Genomic DNA, 20465 nt, shown 5'->3' with positions numbered 1-20465 from the left:
TTGTCTTATATAAACTGGTGTGACAAGACACATTGCACAAAAAGACTGGAAAACTTCAGACCCAGTTGCAAGAACTCAAAGGTTCTTGTTCCCTGATTGGATAGAGAGAAAGGAAAACTCTCATTTTGAATCTTCAGCAGAAGTATGGGTCACTATCTGATTGGCCGATGCCAGCAATGTCAAGAAGAGAAAACAAGCTGGAGCACCCAGAAGAAATGGGATTAAATGGCCTGCCTCCTTAAGTTCATTGCTTCCCAAAAGCCAAAGACACCTGGAAGGCAGAAGAGTGAGGTATTGGGCCAGCCACCTGGAAGCCCTTTTGGTGATATCAAGTACCTATCTTGTATGGGCACCTTTTACTGTCGCATTCTATTTTCCAGCAATTTGGGTTGCGCTCTGGTGCACCAGGGAGAGACTATAGATGTGTCTGTCCTTTGCTCCATATGTGTTTGCAATGTAAATTCCTGCCATGAACAGTAACTGAGTTGAAAGCTGACAGCTGAGCAAAGATTTGCTGATAAGTTTTTCTTGGGTGATCATCCAAATCAGTCAATTGATTATTTCCTGAAACTGAGCATCTAAGTAGCAAGGAAGTGTACTTGAGTATGTGCTTTAATGACTGTCAGAAGTGGAGTGGGTGTCCTTGTTTTGTAACAGGTTCCAATCAGGGTTGTTTCACAATCTTAGTTAAGTTTGTGTGTGTCTCTACCGCAGTTACTGGTTTCATAATGCCTTTGAGTGCTAGGTGTTACAGACATAAAAAGAGAAAGTGTGCAAGCCTCTTGAACTGTGCTCAATCTATACAGTTTGTCATAATGAGTTATGTTAGGTAGTTAGGTGTGTTAATCATATCCTGGGGCTACTAAAATTAGTCAGGAAGTAGGTTAAAAGGGTTGAGTACTGTAAATCTATTGGGAAGGAGACCTTGGTGAACTGGCTTAAGTAATTGACCAGACAGTCTTATGCTGAATGATGGAGGACACCTATACTTTTTGCCTATACCACCAGAACACATCCACCATGGAGGTGAAGGATGGTAGGCAACTGGTGCATGGGGTACTTGCAATACCGTGAGGATAGGTATTTTGGCAAAGTACAGTGGGGCAAGAAGTGCCATGAGGTATGGTCCAAGCAGAGGAAACAGGACTTCAAGGACTTCACCCAAAAGATCCCTCTTCCTCCAATCCCAAATTTAAAAACAATGATGGATTTAAGGGAGTTTTAGATGTGTTACGGTATTAGACTGCCAGAAATCAGAAGTTTGAAACTAAAACGGAGTCAATTTAATTGTTATTCAGCCAACATATTATGCCAGCTTCTTAAATATAGTTTAAGTAGGGTACTTTTACTGTTCTGTCCAAACAATGCAGAACAGTGTGTGCAAGTATTAAATGACAATAATACTGTGGGGGCGGGGGAGTTCTCTAGATCCTCTCCTTTTGTATGTGAGCCTAACTTCCACTAACATGGGAGGAAGTTAAACAGAGAAAGGAGAACAGACTCCATAGTGTTAGCACTTTTTTAATTTAAATTTTAACTTCCGCATTAAAGAGTAAGAATAGTTAGATTTATCTATGATTATTTGGATAAACAATCAAATCAGTATGTGCATAACAAAAGCTCCAGTGTTTGTTTTTATATTTCATGTTATTTAATATTAAAGAGATGTTTGAAGTAATGTATATATTGGTAATTTGTATTATTTATTCCAAACAAACAAAGAAAATGATGCTATTTTAATTCTGACTTTGAATGCAGAAGAACTCAGAATACCTTTCTGCTCTTTTATTAGTACAGTTCATTATGTCAACTGTTGCACCAACAAAAACCAAAATACATTTGAAGTCAAATCAATCATGGCAAACAATTACTAATACACTTACATTTGCAATGTTTTGTACCTCTGCAGTATATATTAGACAAATAGATTTGGGGGTTTTAATGCATTTGTTATTTTCTCTGCCTGATCCCCTATATCAACTTTGATTTAGATCACAACTGTCTTTGACCTTGTTTGTCCTGTGATCATAAATAAAATATTTCATATAAAACCCTCTCATGTCACAGAGAAATACATTGCCCACACCTGAGGAACAGCAGAGCTATTTCTCCTAATATATTTTCTATTTTCTTGTGTGACAAGCAATAATACAAGCTGCTTGCTGAACATGTTAAGCAATTCAGTACTGCAGCTTGGCCAGATTGCATAAACCTCCTGCTTCTTATCACATCTCTCTGACAACTGAATAGCAGGCTAGAAGAGGAATGTTAAAGCATAAATGCATTACTTAAGAGACTATCATGTCACCTAAGTGTAGTTCAGACACATTTCAATTATCATTCAATTTTTTTTATTACTAATACCTTAGTTTTCATGATAGCCTTCCTTGTGGAATTTAATACTCAGCCAGCCATTTTGCAATACAGAGCAGATTTGTCAAACAAGAATATTACACTATTCTGTTTTGAAAAACACCAGACTGATTAAACTGTCATGCTATGCTTTTGTCATTGTGCTACTGTTTGCTCTGTGGAACAATGCTGAAAAGCAGATCTATTCTACATGAATATTTTGATTGTGTTGAAACTCAATTTTTACTGGTCTGTAGTTGTTACTTATAACCTTAAATGGACTTTTAATATACATAATATATAGGTAAATACAGACATCCCTTCCTAATGTCCCCACATACATAGAGCTTCCACCAATAAAAACAGAACTGCCTTTGGTTTTACCCAAAAAAAGTGTCAGAAAGGTCAGACTTCTAATCTTTTGACATTGCAAGTTATTGTCATCATTCCACTCTAGGTAGACGCAAAACATTTATAATACATTTAGGAAATCTGTACCTGTTAGAACTGTTCTTGTACCTCTGTGCTGAGAAAACTCATTGCACAGATGAGAAGTGTTCTGGAGGGTCCTTCAGACATGTATTAAAATATTTGAATGATGGACACTGCAGCATCAAAAACACTAATGATATGTTCAGCTCCTAGTCATTGTCATTCTAAATGAATCTGAAACTTACATAGGAAACCCGTACTCGCCGACGGTGTACAAGCCCACAGCACTGCATGAAGAGAACAGCAGAAAACAATCAGTGTATAGTTTCACCAAGCTTCAGTCTGTCTTCTCGTTTCCTCTAAGACATGGTCCATTTCTCCTCACTTTCCAGCCCCAGGTAAGGGGAACAGGTAGCGAAAACATACAGCCTCCAGCTCCCAAGCAATTTTTTTAACTCGTCCTGAAGGCAGATGAAACTCCTCTTTTTTAGATGAATGTATATTTACAGAATTGTATCCATTTCCTCAGTATCCCTCCATCACAAACACATGCCTATTCCTATAAATCTTATTACAGATGGCATAATGTTCCTATCAACCATTCAGAACTTAGGAAGACTCAAATAGAACAGGATCGTTACATCTCAGGCTACTGCAATACCCTGCTTTTTGAAGGTCTCTTGCTGCCACTGCTGTTGCTGCTGCTGCTCTTATAGCTTTCCTCACAATGCATAAACTACCAAGAGCATCCTTGATTCAGTGTTACCTCTGTACCATACTGGGCATATCTGATCTGTTATTTATCCCTCCTCCTCTATCCTGAAAAATTACCAAGTCTAGACTTTAATTCACTCTGGATTATTTGGATCACAGAACCACCCTCCAAGTTGTCAGATGCTTTGTCGTGCAGTAGGTGTTTCACATGAATCGTAGGCAGGACTGCTTCGTGGCCTTCCCTACCGTACTCACTGAGGCACTGCAGCTGCACAGTCTCTTCTGTTGCTATTCTGACTACAAGAATCGGTGAGAACACACCAAGCCGAGTGTATACATTTAGACTTAGATATTAGCACTTTTCATTGCCTAAAACACTGTTTGAGTTCATTAACTATTTAGATAATTCATTATCCACACTTTCGATACTGATCTTGAAGATAGAGAAATAATAAAAAGTTATTCTCCATATATTAACAAGAGAGATAGGGAATGTGTGAACTCTTGTCAGATTAAATTATCCTGTCTATGATTACTATCCATCTCTAAGCAATCGTTCTCCAGGGGTGGATTGAATATTCTAACATTGAAAAGGCTTAATAGGCATGTCATGGCTGAAAATTAAGTCCTTCAGTACTTTGTGGCACTGTCCTGTGACTCTCAGATGTCTCCAGTACCACATTCTCTGAACAAATGAGCAAGTGACTCACATCCCTTTTAATATTGAAGAAAAAATTAACTCTTCTATCACCTTGCTAAAATCACTGCTAAAAACTAGAATGGTAAAATGTAGAGTACAAGGTATGTTTAAAATAAAGCTATTAAGCAGCAGAGAGAGAGAAAAAAATCAGATTAAAATAATGTACAAGTTTATCTTTTTTGTACTGAGGCAAAGTGTCAGGAGTAAGGCCCTGCAGCAAATCAATAAGGCTGCCTGATGAACCGCCCTGCCTGAAGCAGCTAGTAAGCCAGTTCTTAAGACCAGCAGCAGCAGCAGCTAGCTGACTGCTAAATGTACAAGCTCATGGATTCTCTGCCTCCCTGTGCTCACCTCACTCCAAGCCCTGGTCCTGCCTTGCCTCTGCCCTGCACCCGGCCTTGTTGCAGTCCTGTCCCAGCCTTGCTCCTGCCTTCGGATTCCAGTTCTGACGTTTGGCTCTGACCACTAGGCCGAACAGCCTATGATCTGGTCTCCTGGCAGTTTGAGCAGCCCAAAACTAGAATAGAGCGGAACAAGAGCTGACAAGGGGCCCATAGCCCAGCAGCTATTATGGAACCCTCCCCCAGGCCAATGTTTCCCTGCCAGAGATAGTGGGTGCCTTACAGACTCTGCAGGTACAGGTTGCTACAGGCACAGAACATGGTGCTGCGTAGACAGGCAGTGCCGCCCCCGACTCCAACCCCCACTCACCATGAGCCAAAGATTCCCCTGTCTGATAAGTATAATGGTGATCAGGGCACATTTTGGGGGTTTCTCAGTCAGTCTTGCCTTCTATTCCTGCTGTGCCCTTAGTCATTCCCCACTGACCAATTTAGGGTGGGACTGATTGTCAGTCTGCTGACCGGAGAGACTCTGACCTGCACATCCTCATGCCTAGAGAAAGCTAGCCCACTCATGTGCCATTCTGAAGACTTCATTCAGGTCATGGCTATGATCTTAAAAGACCTACTTCTGAACATACAGATGAGGCTGCTCTTTGGGTGTTGCAGCACGGGCACTGGCCGGTTGTATGCCACAGAGCGCCATCACCTGCTAGCAGATATTGAATGGAATGAAGCCGCGCAGCGCTATCATTTCTGCCTCCACTTACCTGACGACATCATGAGCTCCTGGTTCCCTGGGCACCCTGACTGACCTCGGCATAAAGATGAAACATAATATAATGCATAATGACAATTGCATGGAGTGCCACCAAGAAAGAAGATCAGCTTCCAGACTCATGCTACTCCTACTTTCTCTGGTCCGTCTACCTTCAGTGCCTTCCTCACAGCCTGGATCCATGCGGCTTGACCAAGCCCAGCCCCGCCTCTCTGATGCAGAGAAAAATCAGAACTGGGCATCAGGGCTATGCCTAGACTGTGAAAAACTGGGACACTTCATGTCAGGCTGACCAGCCTACGTCTGGTCTGCACCCTGGTCAGGAAACGCCAAATCCCAGCCCCAACAGAGGGGTCTGGGCTGGGTTGGCGTCTCCTCCTATTATCAGTACCCAGCATACGTATCTCCAACTTCCTCTGCATGTCCGACACCTACCATGTCTGAGGTTTACCTGGAGGCACTGGTGGATTTGGGAGCCTCAGGAAGTTTCATGACCTGGACTTTGCATGAGTACATAAGATCCCCACCCAACACAAGGACTCTCTGGACTTGGTGAAATCTATCTGCCCAGTTATCTACCAGACCACACCCTTGGAAGGTGTTACTCTCCAGGGTCAGCATGAGACCCTCCAATCTAGGCTTATGTGAGCACCATAAGTGCTCTCCAGTAGTCTTTGGCATGCCCTGGCTCACCACCCACAACTCACATGTTTGTTGGTGGGCAGGCACGATATAGTTCAGCTCACCACGTTTTCAGGAGACAGAAGTGTTGGCACTCACCTATGGGGACCATACACAAGGAGCCCTCTATGGCTGCCTTCCTCAAAATCCCGAGTCTGAGCAGGCTAATTCCTAGGAATTCTTGTTACCTTCTACAGCCTGGTTCACTGCCTCAATATTACCTCTTTGCCAATGTGTTTGACAAAGAGAATGCAGACACGCTGTCACCCCATCACAGATTGTTCCATCAACCTCCAGCCCAGAGCAGAAGTCTCTTTTGGCCACATCTACTCCCTTTAAGAGATGGAACTTCAGGCTCCCCATGACTACCTCTAGGAAAACCTACAAAATATGTTTAACTGTCCTTCCACATCTTCACTGAAGCTCCAATTTTCTCTGTAAAGTAAAAAGATGGATCTCTAATGCCCTATGTTGATTATCGAGCATTAAACAGGGTTGTGATTAGAAATCAATGCTTCCTACCTCTCATTAATGAGTTTTTTGAAAGATTCCACTCCACCAAGTTTTCTACTAAGTTGGACCTTTGCAGGGTCTGAATTAGGGATGAAGATGAGTGGAAGACCACCTTTACAGACACTGAGTACCTAGTCACGTTGTTCAGCCTGTGAAATGACCAACAATGTTTCAGCACTTCATAAACTATATCTTTGGGGATATGCTAGACCATTATGTAGGCACGGACATCCTCATTTGGATGACATCCTCATCTTTTCCAACAATCAGGCTTCTCACAACCAACTTATATACGCATCCTAGAAAGACTTTGCTAACACCATCTATATGCAAAACCCAAAATGTGAGAGTTTGATCAGGATACAAAAGAATTTCTTGGTTACATTATCTCCTCAAAGGGTCTAACCATGGACTTATGCAAGGTAGCAACCATCTCTGACTGGGCCACACCAAAGGGTACCTGCAGGATCTAACAGTTTGTAGCCTTCACTTATTTCCACAGATAGTTCATTGAGGGCTTTTCCAGCCCAGTTGCTCCTCTGACTGAACTTATATAAAAAGAAGTCCAGCTCACCCAGTCCTTGAATGACAAACCACCTTCCATCAGCTAAAAGAAGTTCACCACAGCACCCATCTTGGTTCACACAGATCCCACAAAACCATTCACAGTGGAGGCAGACACGTCGAATATCACCCTTGGGGTAGCACTGTCCCAGCTAGCTGGTGCTGATGGTCGACTTCATCCATGTCCCTATTAATCTTGTGAGCTAGCCCCAGCAGAGAAGCTTTATGGTATATGGGACAAGGGACTCATAGCTATCAGGGCATCATTCGAGGAATATCACCACCTATGGAGGGTGCCAGATTCCCTGTTCAAGTGTCCACAGATAATATTCCACGTCCATGAGAACGTGGAGTATTTTCTAACAGACAGACACCTCAGTCAACAACAGATCTGCTGGTCACCTTCTTTAGCTGGTTTGACTTCAGTCACCTATCGCCCAGGAGCAAGAAATGGGAAGGTTGATGCCCTGTCCCATAAGTCTGAATACCTAGAACCAGGTGAGAAGACTCCTACAATTCTAAAGGCACCAGCTTCATTAATAGAAAAATAAAACAGCCTAATGGAGTTAATTTTTGCCTTATTACTGAAAGACCCCTTCACCACTTGCAAAGTAGGGTTCTCTACCAGAAGGACCATTTCTGCATCCCAGAGGAACAACAAAGGCTACAGGTTCTTAAGTTATGTTGTGACATGTCCTTTGCAGGGCACTTCAGCCACCTCAGCACCTGAAGCCTAATTGCAAGGAGTTTCTGATGTTCAGGCTTGCACACCTCAGTCAAGATTTACATAAGATCCTGTTTCAGAGTAACAGCCGTGTTAGTCTGTATTTGCAAAAAGAAAAGGAGTACTTGTGGCACCTTAGAGACTAACCAATTTATTTGAGCATAAGCTTTCGTGAGCTACAGCTCACTTCATCGGATGCATACTGTGGAAAGTGTAGAAGATCTTTTTATACACATACCAATTTATTTGAGCATAAGCTTTTGTGAGCTACAGCTCACTTCATACCAATTTATTTGAGCATAAGCTGACCTGTGTGTCTGGACCAAGTACCCCACTCAGAACCACTCAGCCAACCCATGCCTATTCTGCTTCAACAATAGGTTACCTTATCCCTTGACTTTATTGTGGAACTGCTGCATTCCCCGGGTCAAACAACAATCCTAGTTGTAGATGATCTGTTAACTAAACTGGTACACTTCATCCTTGCCTTGCCATTCCTACTGCCCAGGCAACAGCTTGCCTCTTCCTGGAGAATGTCTATCATCTCCATGGAATGCATCAGGCACAGAGTTAGACCATAGTTCTCAGTTTGTTTCCTGGTTCTGGTAGGAATTTGTAAAGATGGAGCTCCTCCTCTCATCTGCCTACCATACACACACTAATGGACAGGAGCTGGTCAACCAGATTCTCGAACAATACCTGTGCTCCTTCTTGAACTATCATCAAGATGACTAGTTGTCTCTGCTGCCGTATGCTGAGTTGTTACAATAATATCACTCGCTCCTCTACCCAACAAACCCATTTTTGTGCTAACTATGGCTTTCATCTGAACATCCTCACAAACTCCCCAGGATCCGCTGTCACAGATCTAGCTACCCATCCCTCCCAATTACACAAGGAACTCAAGAAGTACTTAAAAGCAAATTAGGAAGTATATAAATATCACTCTGATCAGGACTGTCAGGCTGCCCCTGACCTTGCCATAGGAGACAAGGTCTGGCTGTCCACCTGCAATCTTAATCAACTTACACCTGGGCCAAATTGGACCACCAATATCTGGGGCTTTTCAAGACTGAGATTCTGATCAACCCAGTAACATTTAGATTGTAGTTACCCGAGTTCCTGAAAATCCATCCCACATTTCATGGCTCCCTTCTGAAGCTGTACACTGAGAATCCAGCTACTCCACTTCTCCACTGAGAATCCACTACTCCAGCCCTTCACCTCCACCTGCAACAATCTAAGGGCACATAAGAATGGCCATACTGGGTCAGACCAAAGGTCCATCCACCCCAGTATCCTGTCTACCGACAGTGGCCAATACCAGGTGCCCCAGAGGGAGTGAACCTAACAGGTAATGATCTAGTGATCTCTCTCCTGCCATTCATCTCCACCCTCTGACAAACAGAGGCTAGGAACACCATTTCTTACCCATCCTGGCTAATAGCCTCCATGAATTTATCCAGTTCTCTTTTAAATCTTGTTATAGTCCTAGCCTGCACAACCTCCTCAGGCAAGGAGTTCCACAGGTTGACTGTGCGCTGTATGAAGAAGAACTTCCTTTTATTTGTTTTAAATCTGCTGCCCATTAAGTTCATTTCGTGGCCCCTAGTTCTTCTATTATGGGAACAAGTAAATAACTTTTCCTTATTCACTTTCTCCACACCACTCATGATTTTATATACCTCTATCATATCCCCCCTTAGTCTCCTCTTTTCCAAGCTGAAAAGTCCTAGCCTCTTTAATCTCTCCTCAGATGGGATCTGTTCCAAACCCCTAATCATTTTAATTGCCCTTTTCTGAACCTTTTCTAATGCCAGTATATCTTTTTTGAGATGAGGGGACCACATCTGTATGCAGTATTCAAGATGTGGACGTACCATGGATTTATATAAGGGCAATATATATATATATAAGGGCAAGATATTCTCCATCTTATTCTTTATCCCTTTTTTAATTATTCCTAACATCCTATTTGCTTTTTTGACTGCTGCTGTACACTGCGTGGACGTCCCTCAGCCCACGCCACTTCCAGCAGCTCCCATTGGCCTGGAGCAGCGAACTGTGGCCACTGGGAACCGCGATCGGCCAAATCTGCGGACACGACAGGTAAACAAACCAGCCCGGCCCGCCAGGGGCTTTCCCTGCACAAGCGGCAGAACAAGTTTGGGAACCACTGCCATAGAGATTGAAAGAAGGGGACTCCAGGGAAGCAGGAACACTTAAGGAGTACTGTGACAAGGCAGGCTCCTCTTCCACTCTGACGTCCCTCACAATGCCTCTTGCTTGTCAACACTCTGTGAGTCCCCATCACAGTCCTTGTGCAGCACTTCCAACTACAGTGTCCTTCAGCCCCTTCTCCATGGAGAGGAAGCAAGCTCAGCAGCCAGAGACCTAGCTTCCCATGGGATCTGCTAGCATCTCCTCCCCTTTGTACTTCCTTCCTGTGCTTTTAACTAGCCTCCCCAGCTGGTGGGATAATTAGCTCTTGGCTCATCAACCCCCACTTTATTTAGGCAATTAATTACTCTGCTCCTCCAGCCGGCCTTTCCTGGTGGAGTTAATGCTTAAGTGATCAGAGTGCTGGCTCAGCTACTAGCTCTCAACAGTCTATCACAAGTAGACAAAAAGGAATTGGCTGAGTGGTTTGGGGAAAGTTCTCTTTCTGGTTGGAAGTAATGGAGATTTGGCCACACTAATAAAGGAGGACTTGAGGGTGTGTGTACTGAAGCCAACAAATCAATTTTGAAAATTGGGTGCCCATAGTTTGGTACCTAATCATATATTTAGGCATGCAAGTAAGTGGATTTTCCAAAGAGCTGAGAACCTACAGACCCCATTGATATCAATGGGATCAGTTCTGTCTCTCAGCCAAATTCATCCTGGGTATAACACCAATATTAATAGAGTTGCATAGAAAATAACTGATATCAGTGGGAGCTGCAAGTGCTCAACATCTCTGAAAATCAGGACATTTTTACATTTAGGAAGAAAATCTAGATTTAGAAACCTAATTTTAGGCACCTAATTTTGAAACTTTTAGTCAAGGTTTATTTTCTATCCTGCCAGGTAGTGGAAAAGGCCTTGAGTCAGGGACCTTGGCACATCATACAGACTGCTATTCAGTTCCTGGCAATCGTTTCACAGTGGGCCAGCACACTCTCTGTCAAATAAGTGACCACCTACGCTTCTACCTCAGATCTGCTATGTTGAAACAGAGCTGTTACAACTGACCAGAACTAATATAGTCCAATCACTAATAATGAAGTAACAGTGTTAACTAATAAGAAAAATAAGAACTCAGAAGGTGGTCACATCTCACTACTGAAAATTATATATAAATAAATGAGATGCAATAAATTGTCCTAAGTAACTTTTAAAGATGGAAAAGTATAAACACAACAGTTCCCTGTGAATGCTTCTGTGAACATTATGCTTCAAGTCTAATGCACTCTTTTTAAAAATATTTTTTAACATTCATGTAATTTAATAAGAAAGTGTAGTCAATGCCAGCAATTTCAATGTAACAGACCCATTAGATAGGTTCATATCTGTTGTGATTACAAGATTATTAATTAATTGTCCCATGGAAAACAAAATAGTGTAATAAGTTTAAAATTCCCCAGGATGAAGACAAAGTTCTCTGCATTTCTGCAAATCATTCTGAAACTTAGCAAATAGGACTGCAAGTAAGGGGTACAGAATCTATTACAGACCCAAGTTGTTCAACCCTTTCATTAGTGAGCATTTACACATATAAGTAATTGATTTAGAATAAGGCAATAAATCTGTACATTGACCGTTACCAAGAACATTAAGCTTGGTTTCATCTGTTTCTTTTTTCTCTTGATGACATAAGATCCTTTAGGAGAACAAGTATCTTTAATCCATACACTGAAAAGAACATATTTCTCTGCCTTCCACTAAACCATTTGCTTTTAGTAACTTTTGGGGACACAAAACCCTCTGAGCCAAATTCATCTCCATTATAACTCTGCTGGCATTAATGGATTTGCAAAGGCAGTACATTTGGTCCCCGGTACCATTACCAGAACAAAATCCAATCATTTTACAGAAAAAAGTCTGATAGGCTGTTAGTGTGCTGAGCCTGAGACCATTACCTAACTGCTGTCAAGTTTTAAGGAGGGTTTTGAAGGAGGATAATGTGGTAGCTTCGCAGATGTTTACAAGGAGCTCCAGTCAAGCCTGTGGAGCAGCCTAGAAGAAAGCTGATATTTGAAAATGTAGTTAGTGGACTATGGCAGGTGGCATCATGGGCCAGTCAGAGGTAGGAGCTGACATCTTGATAGTGAATGAGATATGTGGATGTATAGATCTGTATTCCCCTTCTTTGGGTTTCTTTACTTTAGAAGTTGTGTAAATAAAAACAAACAAGCTCACACACACACACAACAAAAACTACCACCAGAGGTGGTCAGTATTATCTTTGCAGTTTCTTCACATTGGCTCCTCCAGCCAACCTGCATTTTCTGGGTATAGTTTCAGCGAGCTCACCCTCATCCAAGGCCTCATACTGGCCAGACATTCTGTAAGCTGATTGCGTAATTCCAGTCTGGATCTGATGAGATGGACTGATATACTGGATGCCAGCATACTCAAAGCACCGCAGCCCAAACTACTTAATTATCTTTCTTAATGGCCTCACATACATTCTGAATGAGAGGAGTGAAAGGATAAAATCCTGCTACACTTCACACAAAAAAGTCATTGGGAAAATGAGTTATAATTCCTTACCACCTTCCTGATCCCCTGGAGAGGAGATCCATTTAAATATAATTTCATTTATCCCTGATTCCTTGCCCAGGGTCTTCAGTAACCAATTAAGCAGATAACCAATTTATCAGAGTCCTGGTTTGCAGCAGCCCAAGAACCTAAGAAAACTTAGACCCACAGAATCATCTGTGGGGCTCCACCACTGGAGAAAAGTAAGAAGGCATCACAGAAATTGGGGATTATGTGGGAACCTGGACAAACCCTGTATGCCCTCTGTTGTCCTCTTGCATTTGAATTTAGCACGCTAAATGTCATTCATTATGAGATGTGACTCAAGATACAACATAACACATAGCATGGGAGAGTACTACATTCAAAGAAAGAGTGAACAAGTAGATAGTGCAGGCGGTAAGTATGGCACTGGGGATGTAGACAAACTCTAGGCTTATCTATCAAGTAAGAATCTGTCAGATTAAAGCTGGTAGAATGTTATTAAAATTAAGTCATTAAAATTGCAGTAAAATATGTAGCATTTGAACCTTCCTATGCTCATGAACAGATGACAGCAATATTCTTGTGCTAATCTCTACTACTCGTAATGGGGGACAATCACCTCAAGTGCCTCTGGCTGCTGCATGCAATATTGTAGTACTTTTTTCCACTCCTGGCACCCCCTGTATGTTGTCAACTTCACTTAATGGGTTTTCAGTAGTTCAGCCCTTCAGCCAGGTCAGACAGTCAAAAATAAACCCCTTCTGGGGTAGTTTGTTGGACTCTTTGCTATCTGTCTACCCTCACCAGGGTCTTCAGCTCCAACTCTGGGCCCTTTAAATTCAGCCCTTCATTTCTTCTTCCCAACAAGCCTTGTCCCCTTCCTGGGGTTTACGCTCCCAATGAGTCTTGTCCCATTCTCAGGGTTTACACCACTTCACTGGTGGCCAGTGGGGGAACTCAGGACCACCCACTACTCCAGGTTCCAGTCCAGGCCCTCCATAAACAGCAGCCACATTCTGCTCATTTCAGTTTGTTGCTGCTGATTCCCTGGGCCTCTTCCTACTTGCCCCCTTTATCTTCACACCTCACCTCAGGGCTAAAGTTCTCAGGGCCTCTCTCTCCCAGTTTAAGCAAATGCAGCTAGAGCCAAACTCTGTTTGTCCCTCAAACTCCTTTGACCAGAATAGCATACCCTCCCTTGTCCTACTGGTCCCATCTAAGACCCTGCAACTCCTTTCATCTGAGCTAGCTGGCCTCTGGCTGGCTGCTTCAGGGCAGCCCCTCTAGGCAGGCTAGGAGGACTCACTTCACTGTTCCTTTCCTGGGTATGGTGTAGTAGGACTGCAGGGCCTCCAGCAGGGGGCCATGAAGGCCTAGTGCACTCCAACAAATTCATGTTAAGAGTAAAATCTGTACATTTGAGTTACATAACTCTCACACGGCTGGGACAGACCCCATAACAACAAGAGCCATTAATCATTGCTGAGTTTCACCCATAGAAGCATGGCTGACAAAATAAATGTATCAAGTGTATTACAGTTTTTATATGCTTAGTTTTGGTGCTTTTTCACTTTCTTGCTAATTTTCAAAGTTCAGTAATTCACAATAAGTGTCGCAATCATTAATGCTTGCTGCTCTAATTCAACAAACTGTGGTTGTGTATTGTCTTTTAAAAGTCAGAATGTTTAAAAATGTATCAAATTCTGAATGGATTTCACTTTTTTTTTTACACAAGGTCACGTCAAATATGCTGACATCACTGACATTTCTTGGTTTGTCATATTTGCTGGGGTAAAAATTTCCAAGTGGCCCCAGACTTGGGAGTCTCAATTTTTGGATGTGATTTTTGGGACCTGTTTAGCACAACTCCAATGAACGGAGTCAAAAGAAGTTCTGAGTACTCAGCACCTCTGAAAATCAGGCCCAAGTTGTTTTGAATTTGGGCATCCAAAATCATTGGGCAGTTCTGCAAACGTTGGCCTGAGGACAAATTCCGCTGAGAGACCTGCAAGTCAGCTCTCCCTAATGTGCAGAATGAATAACTGAAGAGCTGATAATTGCTATGCTAGAAGGTTTAAGAGCTCCTCTGATGATTGGTCAGAAACATTTTCCTGCTATTAGGTGCAATGAAACATGTAGATGGATATTAATTATTTTCAGTCTCTCACAACACAGAAAAATTTAAACCCTTCATGACCCAAACACAGAATTCTTTAAAATCTCAAACCAGTTGTAGGTATTCTAATACCACTAAGAGAAATAATTTCTAAATTAGGTGCCTTCAGCTAATATTGAGTCCAGTGGAAAGAAAGACTGGGAAGTCTGGTTTGGCACATAATCAGAAAACATGGCAACTCCTGCAAGGATGAAACATGACTGAGTGATTGAGCCAGTGGGAAGTCTAGACTGTTGCAGCCTATCACATTTTTTTCCTGCTTTGCTTTTCATTTGCCTAAATGACAGCTTATTTAACATGTTCCTTTTGAGCAATTTGCTTATAGTTTAAAATGCATGGCGATTCAGATATATTTTGTATAAGTGACAGCTTGTCACAATTCAAATTGGGATGGAGCAAGTGAGGGTGGAACTGCTGGCACATGTTGCATAGTTAATGGCTCATTACCTATCAGATAAATGTTTGTGTTTTGTTGTGTAGTGCTGGAGAATAACACAGAAAACAAACAAAAGGTTCCGTCACCCAACATAAATGGAAAGATATGAGCCTTTTCAGGGCATTCCCCAAAAAATCTTTTCCATTAACTACTTGCCAAATATTGCAGCAGAGCTAGGCTCTGCCCCTAGGAAAGGGGAAGACTTGGGCAGATGTCTATTCTGATTATACAACAGGCTCAATAGCTACAAAATGGGCAAAATAGTCAGCTTCTAAAACTCAAGCCCTGAGGCTTACTTCCAGAACAATTCTACATCACAGTGATGCACTACAGGAGCAGTTACATTTTCCAATGAGTTTAATATTTCATATTCTTTGTATCACAACTCATTTTTATGTTTCAGACAGAACACCAAAACAAAATACAAAGACAAGGAAAAAGATGACATACATGACCCACGTAGAAGTTCTTTGAACTATCCTGATCTGTCACACCCACACAGCTGTATAATTTTCTGTATTAAGCCTTTCTGCTATTATGCAAACCTTTACATGCTGTATTAGGTCCTTCAAGTAGAAGTCACTGGGCTTGTTATCTGTATAATTTTTTGGTTGAGAAGCAAGATGGAATTTTCCAAGAGGTGTGGTGTGCGGTGTGGGTGTGTGTTTTTACTGCAAACCAAAATAACTAGAAACCAGATAACCAGTGACTAGTACACTGACTCATAACACCACTCAACATTTCACATGAAATTTCCAACAGTATATTAGATTAAAGACACTACCTTTATTGTAACAAAAATTAGACAATTCAATTTTTACAATGTGGGTAGAGCTGCATTTTTAAACAAAGTATCTCTGTGTTCCTGTTAAAACAATTATTTTAAAAGTAAAGTTTCCTTCTCCCTGTTCCGCCTATTCATAGGCTACGTTGCCAAAAATATCAGACAATGTCAAACCCAGAAACGAAGAAAAAACAAACTCAGGCTCAGGCTCCATTGCCTCCTGTAAAAACAGCCATGAAAGGGAGTCTGGAAGAAGAACATGCTGAAGAAGCACTTGCTGAACTTCCTCCATACTTTTCTACTGAGGGAGGTTGCTCTCTCCATGGAAGAGCCAGCCTCTCTTCCTCCAAACCTGGAGGATCTGCAGGAAACTGGACCATCCACAGGGAGGTCCCAGGATTCTGCATTGGCCATGGGATTTCTTGCCTCTCTCTTTCGCTTGCGGGAAGTTTAGCTATAAATTGGCAGCTGCCCCAGAACCTCTATTTAACGATGTTTCCCAGGAATAAAGTAATCATCACACAAAAGAGACTACAACCTAGGGCTATATTCCACTTTGCAGAGATTCCATAGCAGACTTCAGAAGTGAGGTGGAAGAGAAACCAGCTTTCCTCCTCCTGATCCCAGCTCCTTTTTTCCACAAAGCACAAATTTGGTAGGCTCTGTAGGAGTCTCCTAAGGGCATTAGGAGGAGAAGAGATGGTACTGCAGATGCAATGGACTCCTCCTTCCACACACTAAGAGTCAGATAAGGATGGGTCTCCTCACACACAGGTTACAGTACTACATGATAAATGTGAACCTTATTTAAAATTTGGTTTGTGGCTGCCTAAAACTACTTCTTTTCTGCTCTGATGGTTCTAATAGGATTCATACATTTTCCTTTCATGCTAGGGTATGCCACCTCCCATCTCTACATGCCAAAATGAGAACTCCATTGCCTTCCATAAAAATCTGAATTGTCTAGTATTCTTCAATTTTGTATGCAACAATTCATACATGAAATGTGCAAAATAAAATGTAAGGAGGATAAAACTGAGTGACCAAAGTTTTATTTTATTATTTATTTTATTATCACTGTTTCCTAATGTTTCTGAGAGTAATGATAGAAAATTTACTACAAAGAGGTATTATTCTAATACACAATGGCACTTGGCAGTGTTCTTCTCTTTTATGACGGGATGAACTGTTCTATTTGTTTTTTGCCACTAGGTGGCAAAGTTGACCACAAAACAACAGCCAATTTTTAAGTATTTTGTCTTAACTAGAGCTGAAATGCATACATTTGGGAAATTCAAAAAGTTTCACCAAAAACATTCAGCAAAATTAAAAAGTATACTGTAATTCAAAAAACCTGAAGAGTTACTTGTGACACTGACTACAGTCTGGCAAGAATATTGAATTACTTCAAGAATATATAAATAATATAAAGTTCTCTTTCAGTTTTATGAAATTTTTAGCTGGGCTGGGCAACTTTTAGATGACATGGAAGACCCATAAAGCTATGCAATAGTTAACCTATATATTTACATAGATATACAGATTTTAAGGCCACAATGAACTACTGTAATCATCTATTCTGTCCTGCATTATACAAGCCATAGGCTTTTGCCTAGTAATTCTTGAAGCTGAGGGCACTATTCTTCCCTACTACATAACTCCACAGAATCAAACCCAATAACCTGTCATTGCATTATAGTATATATTCTGGAAACACATAAATCATGTGATCTAATTATTGTGACCATCTTTCTCTCGTCTCCTTTCCCCCCTTTACTGTCTGTCACATTCACTTGTTCCATTGTCTTTTGAACTAGATTCTAAACTCTACATGGCAGAGTCCATGTCTTCCTAATCATTCGTACAGTGCCTAGGCACAGGGAGCCATGAACTTAACTGGAGTTTTTGGGGCTACCCCAACAAAAATAAAACAATAACAATAATACTAACAGTCATAATAATAATGCAATGCTTACTACATTACTGGAAATATACCATTCTAATCGATCCTCAAACTCACTGTAAGTATATTGTGGGCCAGACTCTGCCTGGCCTTTACATGCGTTCATAGCAGAGGAAAGGATATAACTGACCTTCTCGTCTTGCATTGCCCATATAATGTCCAGGCAAAAGTCCTTTTCTGGAATTCAAAGAAGAGTAGGCACTGCTTCTTGCCTATTTCATTGCACGTGCAAGGTGCTCAAAAGGGGCAGGGAAGAATCAGAACCCTGACTATGCTCTCTCATGCACCATCCAGCAAACCTGGCCAGCAACAGGTTGGGGATAAGCTGCACCTCACAAAGGAGTGTGGCAGAGAATACAATAAATGTGGTAAAAGGTCTGCATTGAGCGGGGCCCGTACTGAGCCAGCAGTGTTTGACTGAAGCAATCTACCCTGTTAGCAGGTGCTGATTCTGCTGAGAGTGGATTAAATGGGCTCTGCTGACTCATGGAGGCAACTGAATCATTACCCCCACCTTGATATCAGAGAGATGGAATGGGTGTGTGTGAGAGAGAGAGAGGACTTAGTAGGTGAGCCTCGCATTCTTGAGATATTAAGCCTATCAACAGCCAAGACTAGGAAAATGGCTGGAGCTGAACTTTATATTATTATTACTATCTCTTAATAAAAGTCAAACCCCAGAAAGAGAGAGTGAATTTTTGACCCTTCACAATGTGTGGACTTTGTTTATAAGCAGGCAGGGAAAGGCACCTCCTCACAGGATCTTTTTTAGGGATAGCTGATATAACTGTGTGAGAGTTTTGATCACAACCATTACAGCAAAGTGGGAAGAGATGACATTGTACATCCTAAAATTTGATACTCTTCTTTTTGGGTAATTTTTAAAGTGAAAATCAAAGAAAGATTTCCAAGTTAGGACTGAATGAATGTCTGTGGAACAAACCAAACTGAAATAAGTCTTATAATGCAGTTTACAGTGCACTTTTGGAAAGTAAAACAAACAGTTACTGCACTGGATTTGGATTTGATTTCTGTCCCATCACAAATCAGTTCTTATTCCTAGGTACTAGTCATTTTATATTACTATAAATTGGGGATTATAACAATGTAGCTAGCTAAAAAAATTTTAAGTTATAATAAACATTGGAGAGCCCAGCAAATATTTATAAAAGACGCAATCCTGCTATGTGTTCAGATGCTTCCCGCAGGTTTCATTGGCCGGGAACCGCAAATGGAGTTGCGGACAGCTGTGTAAATGTAAACAAACAATCTGGTGGCCCACCAGCGGATTACCCCGACGGGCTGCGTGCAGCCCACAGGTTGCCCACCACTGGTCTACACCCTCTATTGTAAAAGCTAAGAAGTTTCACAAGTCATCAATAAATTTAGGCTTAAAATTAGATGGAGTGAAATTCTGGAACTGCCTTCCAAGGGGAGTAGTGGGGACAAAAAACATAACTTGTTTTAAATCTGACCTTGAAATGTTTATGAAGGGGATGGTACAAAGGCATATGGCCCTTCCGCGACTACTATTAGCAAATATCTCCAACAGCCAAAGATGGGACACTAGATGAGGAGTTACTACAAAGAATTCTTTCCCAGTAGAGTTGCCATAAACCTGAACACCCTTGCCCCGCCCTACCCCTTCCTCAAGGCCACACCTCTTCCCCACCCCTTCCCCGAGGCCCCGCCTCCCCTCACTCAATCCCCCTCCCTCCGTTGCTCACTCTCCCCCATCTTCACTCACTTTTACCGGGCTAGGGCAGGGGGTTGGAGTGTGAGAGGAGGTGCAGGCTCTGGTGTGAGGCCATGGATGAGGGGTTTGGGGTGCAGGAGGGGGCTCCGGGCTGGGGCTGAGGGGTAGGGTTGCCAATTTTGGTTGGACATACTCCTGCAGGTTTCATCACATGACATAATCTTTAATTAAATATTAATCTTTAATTTCTGGAGACTCCAGGCCAATCCTAGAGATTTGGCAACCTTAGGGACGGGGCTTAGGGCTGGGGCAGAGGTGCAGGATCTGGGAGGGAGTTTGGGTGCAGGAGGGGGCTCAGGGCTGGGGCAGGTGGTTGGGGTCTGGGAGGGGGTGAGGGGTGTGGGCCCCGCCGGGCGGCACTTATCTCAGACCGCTCCCAGAAGCGACCGGCATGTCCTGCTCCTAGGCTCAGGGATAGCCAGATGGCTCTGAACGCTGCCCCTGCCTACAGGCACTGCCCCCCGCAGCTCCCATTGGCCATGGTTCCCAGCCAATGGGAGCTGAGGAGTCGGCGCTTGGGGTGGGGGCAGCGTGCAGAGACCCCCTGGCAGCCCCTGCGCTTAGGAGCTGGACATGCCGGGTGCTTCTGGGAGCTGCATAGAGCCAGAGCAGGTAGGGACCCTGCGTTAGCCCCACTGCGCCACAACCAGACTTTTAGCGGCCTACTAAAATCTCCCGGTTTGCTTTCAATAGTCACTGGGAGATTGATGTCGATTCCGGTAGACTCCCAGCCAATCCGGGAGGGTTGGCAACCCTACTTCCCAGGTGTCTGGCCAGTACGGTCTGACTGATTGCCGTATTTGGGGTCAGGAAGTGCTCTCCC

The 20465-nt window shown here is 42.6% G+C and overlaps 1 protein-coding gene across 5 annotated transcripts in view; it reads right to left on the bottom strand.

The window, feature by feature from the left end:
• CACNB2 (calcium voltage-gated channel auxiliary subunit beta 2) overlaps positions 1-20465 on the bottom strand; it is a 444228-nt gene that overhangs the window by 313189 nt on the left and 110574 nt on the right. The window contains exon 1 of one of the 5 annotated variants that reach the window (XM_048837992.2): positions 3030-3092. The exons of the other annotated variants lie outside the window; for them this stretch is intronic. Coding sequence (XP_048693949.1) covers positions 3030-3077 — 48 coding nt within the window. The 5' untranslated portion in view covers positions 3078-3092. Of the gene's footprint in view, positions 1-3029; positions 3093-20465 lie in introns of those variants that run through there. 5 annotated transcript variants of the gene reach the window in all.

This window comes from Caretta caretta, chromosome 2 (assembly GCF_965140235.1).
Source record: "Caretta caretta isolate rCarCar2 chromosome 2, rCarCar1.hap1, whole genome shotgun sequence".
Classification (NCBI taxonomy): Eukaryota; Metazoa; Chordata; order Testudines; family Cheloniidae; genus Caretta; species Caretta caretta.
Note: the sequence above shows the minus strand (reverse complement) of the source record. Positions and strands in the feature narration are given on the sequence as shown.